Source organism: Platalea leucorodia (genome assembly GCF_965183815.1).
Source record: "Platalea leucorodia genome assembly, chromosome: 7".
In the NCBI taxonomy this organism is placed as follows: domain Eukaryota; kingdom Metazoa; phylum Chordata; class Aves; order Pelecaniformes; family Threskiornithidae; genus Platalea; species Platalea leucorodia.
The window spans coordinates 38,084,217-38,098,034 of NC_138829.1; the positions used below are offsets into that span (position 1 = coordinate 38,084,217).

Consider the following 13,818-nt stretch of genomic DNA (forward strand, 5'->3'; position numbering starts at 1 on the left):
TAACAAAAAGAGAATTTTTAAGGATACTGTTATCTATAAATGAAGTGAAAATTAGCAGCCAGGCAAAGAGGACACTCACATTATTAGCCCCACTGAAGAGAAGGCAGATTGGTATCAACTGATGCTTTCACATGCATGGCTTTGTATTAGCTTTAGCTCTCTTCCTTGTGCGGGTATCAAAAGGAATCTGGATTTATTATGGTGATAGCGAATGGAATCTAGGGAACAAAGGTCACAAGTTCTTAGGAAACCAGCCTTCATTATTTCTGCTAGTCACAGACAACGTATTTTCTTATCAGTTACAAACATTTGCAATTTGCATGCAGACTAGTAGTTCTTTTTATTCTGCAAGTACGTCAGAGAAATTTGTGTGCAGATATGCAAATAGTGTAAGTGCTCTTCTTACAATTAATTTGCTGTCTTCTGTAACAGATCTGGTGAAGGTGCTACAAGATTTCTGTAATATGCCATCTGTTTTATGCATGTTTTCTGGTTGACGTGCCGTCACTTGAAAAATATGGCAATAGCATCGCAAAGAGGCAGGATATTTATCTCTGATGTTACTGTTCATGGGACAGGCAAAATACCTTAAAACCATTTTAATAGTAAGAGAATCAATCTTTACATCCTGGTACTACACTGTTGCTTTGCCTTCTTTAAAGTATGCCTATAGGACAGGAATTCTGTGTCTGCAGGAGAATAGGCTTTTGAAGAGAGATGTTTTGAGGTCTGAGAAAAAATTCTGTTTCCTTCTTATGTCCTAAAACCTAAGCTTCCTTAGCAGTAATTATGTCTTGAAGTGAACAATATATACAATTACAATAGGTAAAAGTGGTTGCTTGCTACAGCGTGCATAAGGTTGGGCCTATAAAAACAAAATACTTGAATGCTGCTACATTGCATGCAGTGCGTGGAACAGAACCACCTGAATCTGAAATGAGACTTCTAAATAATGATTTACTGCAAGCAAAACCAGACTAGAATACAATGCTGTGCCAGACCAGTACTTTCCAGAACATCCCCAGTGTATTAAATATTTTTCCTATTTATCGTCTGCTGAATGAATCTAGTATAAAAACCTAAACATATAAATGATCCTATAAGAAGAGGGGTAAGGGAGAGAGATCTGCTATGGAAAGTATGCAAAAAATACTGCAGACAGATGAAGAAGCCCTGAGAAAAAGAACTGAACTTAGGAGATGTTATCACTAAAAGACAAAAATGGAAGAAATTGATGTCTTATACTTCAGTGCATACTGTTCAATGTTGTAGTAGTCTATGTATTTTCGAAGTAATAGTGCATCACAGTTACCCATGACTGTCTTTCTGAGTGTACCATTTTTGTTACCAGGATGGTTTTTATCAACAGGTAGCCACAACTAGGCTAAAAGCAGCTCTGAATTCTGAGAACCAAGAATGAAATCTGGCAGGTAATAGTAGTTTACAGTTTTATGGAATTACGTATTTTGATATTGGGGAGGTAAACATTATTATTTATTTTCTTTACCAAACTATATATAGCCCTTCTTTTTTTGAGGGTAATGTTTGCATTTTCTCCAAAGCATATGATAGGAGAGTGACCATTAACAGTGATAGAATTGGAAGTGCTTTGATCTAAAGAGGCCTTTTGTTTACTGGAAATACACTGTGTGACATAAGAGATTAAGTAACAGTTTTAAAAGGCTATATTGTTTTCAAATTGTAGGACATTAAAAAATAAAATAAAAGGATGAAGTTCACAACAGATTGTATCCTGCCTCCACTTCAAGAAAGTATTAGTTTACCTTCAGAGTTGAAGAACTTCTCTTCTACTTCTCATTTTGGAAATCAACAGGCTAATAATCCATTTTCCTTCAGTATAGTCTCGTTTAAAACTCTGTTAAAGAAAGCAAAGGAAAAAAAAAAAATCATGTGGACAAACAAATGCCAAGTGGGCAGGCTTCACAACTGTTGTAAACTGGATGTTTGCACATTAGAGTGTGGATGCTGATTTTAATACGGAATTTTGTACGCTGTGTAATTGATAGGTGAGGACTACATTCCCTTATTGGCTTCCCGTCTCTGTTACTTCCTAGGCATAAGACTAGGTGGGGATCAGAAAAAGAACATCAGTAATAGAAAACAGGAGCTGCAAGTAGGATGAATGTTGGGAGAATTGGAGCTCATCCTAAAACCTCTTCTCTTTTGATACCTGTAACAGTAGGAGTGGGTTCAGTCTATGCCCGTGATATTTGTGCCAATATTTAATTTCTTAAAAAACATTTCTAGTACCTTATAGACTGTCATTGTATGTACAATACTCCATGGAGCAAATGCATTTTAGAGAGCTTTTTTTGTTGTGATTCTCCTTGTCTATAAGTATATGTGGGGGGTGTAATACAGATTAGCGGCTCAGCCACTTGGTGTATATATGTAGAGGGGAGCAGCTAACACTTCTGTATCTCTCCATAAACTATGCACTCAATCCTGCTTAAAATACTAGGTTTTATAAACTTCTGGGGGGGTAAAAAAAAAAAAAAAATTAAATTTTAAAACCAGACAATAAAATCCTTTATGGGGAGTGTGTTCATACAGATGTCCTATACAAAACCCTGTCTTGGTTGTGCTTTAAAGACAAGAAGTTAGATGTGGCCTTTGTGTGTATAGTACAATTTGTGGCTGTGATGCAAAGTTTTCTTCTGCCTTTTCTTCCATCAAACCTTAAAGCACCACTGATCATCCTGGTATTTCTGCCATGCCATCAAACATAGTTTCACCCTATGTCCCGTTTAAAATAAATAGCTTGCATTTCAATCAGAGTATACCATTTTTTAAAACACGTGCAGTGTTGATTCATGGTTTTCTAAATGAGAAATGTAGTGCCTTCTCTGCTTGATTGCTTCCACCCCATGTTTACTGCTGAACATTGGTTTTCTTTCCTGGGCTAGAGTTTGCAAGGGTGTGAGGGAGCGTGGCTGTGCTTGTATGCAGGTCAGTAAAGTGCGCCCAAGTCTTCCTGTAAGAGGTCTTATTCCAGCCCATTCCACTGAATTATTTCCTCTCCCTGGAAGCTCTCCTGTTGCTATCAATGCTAGTAATTTAATTGGCAATTATAGTCAACTGTTAGTTTTCAGAAATTTTATTTTGGTGAATATTAACTAAACTGTTGGAATTCTTGGTTGTTAAAACTGTGTTTGAAATTTTTCACATTTACCTGAGGCATCTATGTTTTCCGATTCAGGCTGGAACAGTAACCTAAGAAGAGGCTTGCTTGCAAATTTGCAGCTTTCCAGTGTTACAACTTTCCTACAATTCAAGAAAAAGGGGGCGGGGAGGTTGATACCTTTTTCAAAGTTTGTTGATATTTGACTGATGTTGAGTTAGTCTTTTTAGCAAAAGCTTGTATTGCCCAGCTCTGCTAACTAGAGGGAAGGTTTGCAGTTTTCAACTTCATGGATAAAAAGGGTATTATAATATTAGAGTTATGTTGAGACAAGACAAAGACAGTCTGGCAAATCTAGGCTTTCATTTTAACCATTTCTTTCAAACACATTTTGTTTAATAAACTTCATGAGTTATACAGACAAATAATGGCCAGTTTTACTGATAAAATAATTTTATGTTGTTATTTTTCATTTTCCCTCTTAAAAAAGTTTTAGAGCAGTCACAATAGTTTCTTCGAAAGTAATCGCAATTATAATTGACGAGGAGATTGGAGAAGACAGTAGAAAAAATACAGCATATTTAGATTGCATATTTAATACTTAAGAAATGTTTGATTCGTCAGTAGTGAAAAAACATTATCAACCATCATTTTTATTCATGATGTATACTGTTGGCATAGGAGAGATGTCGATACGTCACTAGTGTAGGATTTATGACAAGGCAGTAGGTAAAATGTTCTGTTTACCGTTTTGTTGCCAAACTTGGCAAGAGGGAAATATAAACTATCAAATATCAACTTAGCTGGGATTTTTTTTTCTTCCCATAAAATCTAGAGTGTAGGTTGTTTAGGAGTCTGCTGATCTTGGAATCGCTCCTTTAGCTCAGGAGTTAGAGACTTTGTAAATTCAAGGGTCTTGGGTTCAATGTGATAGCTGTGCATGGAAATGAAAAATTTCTAAAGGCCCGGGGTGTTCAAGGTGAGCTTCCTCTGGCAAGGTACGTAGCTCTCGCAAACTCAATACAGTTAAATTTCAGTTTAGTATTGAGACGATGAGTAAATTGTCTCGGTAGGAACTAAGCCAGGAGTTCTGGCCTTTGTTAGCACAAGTAGCTGCTGTTTGAACTGAGGATCTGTGGCAATTACCTCAAAGACAAGAGGCTCCTTGTGATATACCACCTGGCTTTCAGGGATCGTGTGTGATGAGCAACTGCTAGGTAGCATTTTCAGAGACTGCAGATAAGAGAAGCTTAGGATATCAACTGGTTATTACAGTGTTGAGGTGCAAAGTGGGTAAACGTCTTAATGTTATCAACACTTAGCAAATACTGCTGTTATTGTCATATACTGATAGCTGTCAGGGTTTGTGTGAGAGCCGGGGCCAGTACCTGTTCTGTCAGCTACCCCAGCCCCTTCTTCTGGGACCACTTCTTCCAGTACTTGTCTTTCCCAGCAGACTAACAGGCTTCAGGCTCGTGAGATGCGTTGGCAACAAGGGGTACTAGTAGAAATGTTTTGCAGTTTTGTAGTGTGTTAGGTAGGTCTGTCACAGTATGTATCGTAATCTGTGAAAATAACATATTTTGGGAATGATTTGCATTTTTTTGATGCTGGTGATGCACATGAATACTTATAGATGTAAATTAAAATTAGTATCTTGCATTTAGAAAGAAGTAGGAACACTTGCTTTTGCAGATGATTTTAAACACATCCCCTCTCACCAAATGCAAGGCTGTGTTCTGTGTCAGAAGATGAACAGTAATACATTTCTTCATAAGCCCTCTTCTATCTGGCAGATTACCTTGCTAGTTATGGCAAATTGATCCTTACACTGATTTTGCCATATCACAACCTCTGTGTCCCTCTGAAAGTTTGCTGTAATCAGAGATAACTGTAATTCCTTTGAACTGATGCTGATTTTTTTTTTTTTTTTAAGCATTTGTGCCACTACTTTTTTTTTCCCACCTCTCAAATTGACTCTGGTGTTAAGAGAAATAAGCCCACTTGTGGGAATGGGGTACATGTGCTGAGAGAATTGGCCAAGAGAATGGATTTGGAGTTTCAGATTTAAATCACTTTTAGTTTTTTAATGTAGTGAAGAAAATGAAAGCACACTAGTACTCTTTTAAACTTCTGTGAAATTTACTGTGTTGTAATTTCAATTATTACAGTAACTAGCTGCTTTACATGCACTTTATAGGTTAATTATAAGCTGTTTGAATAAATTTTTGCTCTTAATTGTTTGTTTTGGCTATTGCTCCTGTTAAACACCTTTGCTAACCCATGACCAACTGTGAACTTAAATACATAGCAACTCTCACTGTTTCTGATTAGGTAAAGAATACTGACTGGTGCACAATTAAAGACTCTGCTGTTACGTGTATGGATATCTGTGTATGCTTGCACATCCAGCGTTTGTGTTTGAGACTTTCTGTAGCCACAGGTGGAGAAGTAGTAAGGACACCAGCTGAAACTGATTGTTTCCACGTAATCTGTGACACAGTGTTTATCACTTTCCATTGAGTTGGTTTATTTTTAAATTAGGCGAAACCTTGCTGAAAATCAGACTTTATATATGAATGTTCAAATTATACCCAACACCAAAAAGTGTTTTTAGTTAATCAAAAGAACTTAAATTTCCACCTTTTTTGTTTCTCTGTTTTTGTTTTGTTTTAATTTTATTTCTATTTTTTTTAGTGAGTGACAGTTGCTTCAGGAACCTTGCCGAGGATCGTAGTGGGATAAACCTTAAAGATCTGGTCCAAGACCCTTCTTTGTGAGTATCTGGCTCTTATTGCTAAGCAAAGAAAAGCTTCTTCATGATATCCTTGTGAGTAGTTTTGTAATTATATAAAGTAGTAGTATGATGAAGTACACGTAGTGCTTTAGTGGTAATATGCTTGCGAAGTTATTAGTCTTTAATATAGACAAATATTATTGAAACCACATTATTTTTTACCTACTTCTGTTCATGAACTAACATCAAGTGAACACATACAGAAAAGGGTACAAGAGCAGTCATCAGAGGTAACAGATTGTGCGTGCTGGTTATTTCTGTGGAGGAGTTGTATGCACAACATCGCCCCTCTTTGTTTATGGAGGAACTGCATATAAATTAGAAGATTACTGGATAATTATGTTATCACCAGTTATCTTAACATGTAGAATCTTTCTTCTTTGCATCTGATTTCATACAGCTGATATTTGTTTCTTCCTCTACTACCTGTTTTAATTCAAGTATATGAGCAGATGACCAAATTTTTAGCTCATGGCAAGACTAGTGGTCTTCATCCCAGTGTTGTATTTTCCTCTAAAATAAAATTCAGCCTCGTGAACTCTGAGCCAGACTTGAAATTATATCAAACCTTTTTGTGGTGGTTTTGGTTTTTTTGGTGGTTTTTTTTGTTGTTATTTTTGGTTTTTTTTTCTTCAGTTAACTTTAGTACTAGCTGAAAATGTTATTGCTAGTGTGCACAAGTGTACCGCTTGTTATAAGGGAAGGGAAAGAGGGAAAATATTCACATCTTTTAAACACGAATGATAGTGCATTCCACAGTGCGTCCTCACATGATGAGCCTTAACACTGGCAGAGCACATTTTTCAGTATTGGTTGGGAAGTAGTGGAAAATGAGGTATATTTGACATCTTATTTCAGTTACAGGGGATTTTTAGTGATGAAGTAGATGCAGAATTTATTTTGTCATGTTGCTACAGGTAAATGACATATGCATATATACATGCATTCTTGGGAAATTTTGACATAACGTATGTAATATTTGATAATTTATACTTCTGAAATTATAGAGGTACAGGGGACAAGTATAATTGTTGCTTGAGATTCACAGAATGAATGCAATAGGTAAATTTTTAATAATTATTATCTAAGTGTTGAAGTCAAGGCTATTTCAAAGGTCTTAATTTTCAACAAAAATTTGTCTTTTGAGGAGTGTGGTTTTTTTGTTTGGGGTTTTTGTTTTGTTTTGTTTTTTACAATTTCTGGTTTTTTGAGCTGCAGGTATGCTTACATGCTACACATAGTTTTGGTTTTGCACCTCAGAGTTTACTTTCGGAAAGGATGAATTCTCTTTGTAGTAGAATGATCATTTTCCTTGCTGTTTACCAAAAGGATGAAATCTCCTAGTTTCCTTCCCTGACCATAACTTACATGAAGAAGATTGTAATAAATTATTGTAATCTGCAAAGTAAATGAGATGGATTTCTGTTGCTTATAGCATAAGAAACATAAGTGACTGCAATGTAGCCATTTTTATCACTTTGAAAGATTGAATAAAGTCTCAAAGCATCTGTTAGGTCTCAAGGACTGTTCATGGCACTTCTATTGTATGACAGATTATAGTGCAAGAGAAGTCTGTTTCTTCCTGCCTAATGATAGGAATGTATAGACTTTGCTTTGTCTTTCCAAATTGATATTCTTGCAGTTTTACAACTGAGTGCCTATCAAGAGTTCTTGCAAAATGTGTAATAGTGTGAGTGAATCTCCAAAATGAAGAAACGATCTAAGGCTATATTGTTCAGCCCAGCCTTTTGTAGGTGACTCTAAGGTCCTATGGTGTCTGAATTCTTTATTATGCAAAGAAAAATGCAAAGGACAGCGTGGGGCCGAAGCATGAGAGTGCCAGCCAAAGAGCTGTTTAAACCTTTTTTGAAATAGGAATGAAGTTTAATTAAAATCTTTAAGAGTATTTGGCTAAGATTTTCCACCTATAATGATACCTGAAATAGCAAAATAACATTTGGTTCGTCCTCTTACCAGTGTAATATTTACAGTTTAGGATTTCTTTGGTGCTCATTAGCTCTGACTGTAGACGAACTGCCTCTTTTCTTTATAATCTAATATCAGATACCAACATCAGATTTACATAAAAAATTCTGGTGCTTTCTCTGCATGGCTCTGTCACTCTAAAGGTTTGCGGTGCATTTGTAATGTATGACACTAGTAAAATAGTTTAACAAAGAGAGTGCAAGAGACTTTAGGTTCATTAGCATATAGATAGATAATCAGTGTATACTGTTAACAGGAGTTCACATTACTAGCAGGTGATGGGTTAGCAGCAGAGGTAGAAATACAGCATAGTACAAGAGGATAGTATAAAAAAAAGTTTAAGTGGTTTTAGATTAGGATGGTTTGATACGTCATGTAAAATGCATTTTGAATGGTGTCTGTTTCTTGTGAGACTTAGCTACTTCATACGGTTTTCTAAGCTACGTTGGCATCTCCCTTGTTGTTTGCCACTCTTAGCTCCATCACGAAAAACTTCTTTTGTTATTGCAGAAGGCTTTTTCTGGAGGGCTGAAAGTGTGTCTGTACATTGAAACGCAACATTGAAAGACAGCATTGTTGGGTTTTTTTTATTAGCATCTGATTTATGTCAAGTGTGTCTAATTGTCAGGGTAGTCTTTTTTTCCTCCAGTTGATTTCCCAGCTAGAGCAGTCTGGACTCTGTAAACTTGATCTACTTCCAATTCTCTCATCATTAGTAATAAATAAATCAGAAGTTTGATCATCTCTTTATATCTGTATGTGTTTTACTCTGACAATGAAAACAGAAAGGCTGCTTAAGAAAAAAAACCAAGCATATAAAATAAACAAAGTGAGGAGTTACTGACTGTGGGAGAAGGAAGCATGCAACAACTTTACAGTTAAAACTCATTTTGGGGTTAATTACAGAAAAGTTGAATTTGAACAAAAAGTTGATTAGAAGTTCAACTGAAAAGGTGATTTGAGAGTTAACTGCTGTTCTTTATTCATTGCAGCAGATCATAGAATCGTAGAATGGTTTGGGTTGGAAGGGACCTTTAAAGGTCATGTAGTCCAGCCCTCCTGCAATGAGCAGGAACATCTTCAACTAGATCAGGTTGCTCAGAGCCCTGTGATGTCTCTGCTGTATACAGTGTCCAGTTTTGGACACAAAACTTAAAGATGTAGAGGTGTGTGGGAGAATGGCAAGAGGAGAAGGCGGTTAGAAAGTGCAGTGCATGACAGGTGTTACTTAATTTAGAAAAGAGCGGAAGAGAGGAAGTATGAGTCGCCTACAGTATATAAAAGATTATTAAAGGAATTATTCTTTTTGACTGATGAGAAAGAATTCGTTCAATTTATAGCAAATGAGATTGTTTGGATAGTTAGAAAAAAATTCTAAATGTCAGTGTGATAAAGAAACTGGAATTTATTTCTAAGAATGTCGGGGAGAGCTCTGCAAATTACAGTCTACGTATATTTGATCTTGTGTTAAGTGTAGAGAGCTGGAAGGGCAAACCTTTTTTATTTTCCTTTTTTTTTTTTTTCTTCTATGAAAAAGGTATGCATTCTGACAGTTTGGCATCAGCGTCGTTAATATGACCAAAAAACAGATGGAACTTATTTTGATTGCTATATAGGTAACTTAATGTGGCTATGAATATTCAAAGCCTATGATTTTGAATCACACATAAAAGATATTTAAAGTTTTGCATTCTATAGAGGAGATTTATCTACATGAGAAGACTATAGGTATCTTTCCATGAATGGTCCTAAACAGCAAAGCCGCAGACAGCAGGCGTAATTGGAGGAGCTAGGCTGGTGGTCCTTAGACGGTGGTGCAGATGTTCTTCAGACTATGTTCAGCTGAGGTAAAATGCAGTGGAACAGCTTAAGATGCTAGCAAAGTTCTGCTTTTGTGGGGAGATCTTTGAGGCTCCGTAGCAAGGCAAAATTTCTTGAGCTGGTGCTCAAGGAAAGATAGAAGATTGATTGGTTCATTTGACTCCTCGCTTGAGAGCAGACTGAATGCTACTCTCTTTCTTCCCCTCCTTTTCCACCCTCAATACCCAGTCTGTGGTTAGGAGAGAAATGGGCTAGATAAAATTCAATATGGCTATCACCTGAAACTCCTCCTAGGTTCTTTACTACTGAATTTCTTTTAGCTGTAAGTTATTTAAGTACACCTCTGAAGCATGAACCATCAGATCATTACAGGGTTAGGTATACCTCCACCCACTTCAAGAAGAAGCTCTCTGTGTAGACATTCCCAAGTTTCAGCTCTTAGCATCACTTTATAAGATGTTCCTTTCAGCTCTAGCCTGTATATAGACATGAAGTTTATAAAATACTTGTCTAGACAGAAAGGAGGATGCTTCTAATCTTTCTGTGCAATTCAGTTAGCTGCAGCTGCACATAATCACTGATACACATTTGTTTTGGAAATGTCTTCAGAGCTCCTTTAAGATGGACAAGATCCAAGAGATCATGAATAACTTCCTTCTTTCTAGGCAAAATCACATCACATCTAAACTGTGTTTCATATCTCCTTCAGATTAGGTGACTTCAGTTAAGAGAAGGTAGATAAATCTAAAAGGTAAGAACAGGTAACTTTTGACGGGAGATAGGAAGTTGTTTTAATACCTATGTACTACAGCAGCTTTTTTGTTTTTCATAAAAGTTTTGAGAAGAAAATGTTATTCGCCCTCCATGTAATTTTATTAGAAAGACACCAAAAATGTAAATAATCCACAAGTTTAACAGGTCTGTGTTAGAAACTCCTGGATGAACTTTGGATTCCATTTGTCCATGACAGAAGTCTGACAGAAGTCATCTTTGTCACTGCCTTGTTGTATTTTACAACCTTAGAAGGAGGAGCTAGATACTTTTTTCTGGGAAGAAGTTGTAAGAGCTTTAGAATTTGTCACTTAAGATTAAGGACTGAAGATGATGAAGGAATTCTTGAGGAGCTCTGATTTTTTTATCTTACTGAGGATGCAAGCTATACTGCAGGATTGAAGACTGATAAGTATGATATTAAGGCTGTGGATGTAAAATTTCACAGTGTCTGTCTTCACTTGAAGGAACCTGTCTAGCAGTTGTTGAGGATAACTGGAAGTATCATAGTTCATTCTTTCTTGGTTTTGCTCATCATTTGAAAATCAGTAGCATATTCAGTCTTGCACCTTATGATGATACCAGTTCTCTCCCTCTCCCCTTTGTGCAGCCTTCTTAGTTTTTCAGTGCCTGTTATAATACATGAATGTCATGCCTGTTTCTTTTATTTAACATGCAGCATGGAGAGGGAATACTTCTTCTGTAATCCTATCCGCTGTTACCTTGTTTTGCAGCAGCATTCAAGGGGGAGTTCATGCTCAGTTGTTTATCCGTTATTTGACTGTATTAGCACATGTTTTCCCTAATAGGCCTGGCTTACAAAAATATTACTCTTGCCTCTCTTGTCTCCTGTTAGTGAGTTCGTCTGTAAGCATCAAGTGATTTCACCAGGTGATCTTTCTCAGGACAACTGGAGGATTCACTATGGTAGCCCAGAGTTCTCTTAGGCAGAGGAGCAATACTGAGGTGTAACAGCAGTGCAGCCTATTTTAAGTACAGCATCTAATGAAAAAGTTGTACTTGGCAAACTTCCAAAGATCTGACACCCACCTAAAGTAACGGATGACGATGAGTCTAATCTAATAAGCACTTCTGAAAGTCGATATAAATAGAATTGGCCTCATGCTATCCTGATGGTTCCTGATTGGTCCGGGGGGATGAGCGAGACAAGCCTTTATCTGCTTCAGCTGCAAGAGGAGTTTGCATGTGCCTGAAAAAAATCGTATTTACCCTCCCTTCGAGATAATTAAAACATGCTTACCTTAAGTGGCCAAGGTTTCTTCTCAGGCCAGTTTTCCTGCTTGGCTTCTCCGTAGTCCAGCCAGACTCCATCAAATGTATCACAGAGATTGGTCTGTAGTTCATGTGCCAAATAATTTTTACCTCCAGTCACATGAACAAGTCCCTAAATGTTTTCTACAGACATCTTGTAAGGGGCCCTCTGTTTAGGCACACTGATTATCTGAGGGAAATCTACTTTTCAGCTTCGTTGAAGACCTCCGTTACTTGCAGTTCAAGAAAAGAATTTTCTGAACATATGAGATTCCTTGGCAGTTTGTAGCAAAAATTGCTAGTATTGCATGCATTTTTCTTTGGCTGTTTAGGCTTAATGACTCATAAACCTGTAGGAACAGCTTCATCTGTCTGAAGCAGAACGTTAGCAGCAGTCTGTGGCAAAGCAGAATATAAGAAAAATGTCTTTCTTAAGCACTTAGTAACTTTCAACTCTAATAATTTTTTACCTCTTGGCCCAAAGCAGTCTTCTGTAACCTCCTTAAAGCTCCATGACAGCTTTATCTACCAACCGTAGTTACATTAAGAACAAACTTGCCTTCTTTCATCATAAGATTTCCAAATTCTTAGAAGGAATTTTCTTACCTTTGCTCTTGCAATGCCCTGCAGTAGCCTGCAATTAAGAAATTTATGAGCTAATCAAGTAACTGAAAAAGTTGGCCTGGAACTAGAGGCCGTGTAGCCTCAGTGCCGTGTCTGGGTTGATAAGCGTTGCTGAGGGGAAAGGGTGGTTTGCTTGCATGGCAGCTGCAGCTTGGGTGCTCCATCTGCCTTTTCAGTTCTGGTACTAGTTTCAGAATTAGTTCTAGTACTTCTCTGCGGTGCAGGGATGCACTGCTTGAAGTTTCTTAGCCAGGAACCTCTACCTAAACGTGTTCAGGGAATTTTACTTATGGGATCTGTAATGGGGGATCCTCCTTGTTGTTAGGAAGTTTTAAATTTGATGCATTGAAACACACTTTTTTATGAAGCTGTCTAAGTAAATGTTTGTTTTCTCTGGCTTTTTTCTGGAACTAACAGTTATAAATGGATATATGATGTTTTTTTGGAATTAGAAACATCATCGTTGGTTATGGAGATTTACTAGATCCTTCATTTTCAGGGTTAAAGTTTGTTATTTTTATTAGATGTACTTAAACTTTCATTTATAAATGAAAATGCTAGAAAATATTTTCAAAAATATTGTAAAGAAAAACTTTATCCTTTTTGCTCTGTTTTACTATGTTTACTATCTGATGTCTGAAAAGAAATGTGTATGACACACATTGGAAAATGTTGATCGAGTTTCAGTCTAGACAGTTTCACAAAACTGATTTAAAAGTTGTTTCTATGTATGTTTTTAAACTTTGATTTTAAAAGTATCCACTATGTTTATCACTTAGAATTCATGCTGATTTTTTATTTTTCCAGTTGCAATTTTTAAATTCCTTTGTCTTAATACCATGCATTCTCCAATAGTACAAGACCCTTAATACAAAGAATGAATTCACTGCTTCCCATCAGCAGGCAGGTGTTAGCGAGGCCTCAGCACACACAAGGGTCACCTGGAAAGACAAACGCCACAACCGCTAACGTTACCCCTTTTCCTCTGCCTTTCCCTGAGCTTTTAGTGCTGAGCATGACATCACGCTATGGAATATCCCTTTGGTCAGTTTGGGTCAGTAGTGCTGGCTGTGTGCCCTCCCAACTCTTTGCCCACCCCCAGCCTACTCACTGGGGTGGCAGAGGGAGATAAGAAAAGGCCTTGATGCTGTGCAAGCACTGTTCAGCTATAGTTAAAACATTGGTGTGTTACCAACACTGTTTTAGTCACAAATCCAAAACACAGCAACATCCCAGCTGCTGTGAAGAAAGTCAACTCCATCCCAGCCAGACCCAGTGCACATATGAGTAATATTACAATTGTGTTTTTTTCCTTTGCATTTGGAAGGAATATAAACAAGACTCCTGTGTGTCTGGGTATATTCAGGATCAGACCAAAATGACTTTATGTAGAAGAAGTAGGAAG

At 37.1% G+C, this 13,818-nt stretch overlaps 1 protein-coding gene across 5 annotated transcripts in view; it reads left to right on the forward strand.

The window, feature by feature from the left end:
* The window catches only part of GPHN (gephyrin), a 306,325-nt gene that overhangs the window by 93,601 nt on the left and 198,906 nt on the right, over positions 1-13,818 (forward strand). For all 5 annotated transcript variants that reach the window (XR_014228691.1, XM_082316630.1, XM_082316631.1 and 2 more), the window contains exon 2: positions 5,840-5,918. Coding sequence is in view for 4 of the 5 variants with exons in the window: in XM_082316630.1 (XP_082172756.1) it covers positions 5,840-5,918 (79 nt within the window). In the remaining variant the exon portion in view is untranslated. The remainder of the gene's footprint in view (positions 1-5,839; positions 5,919-13,818) is intronic.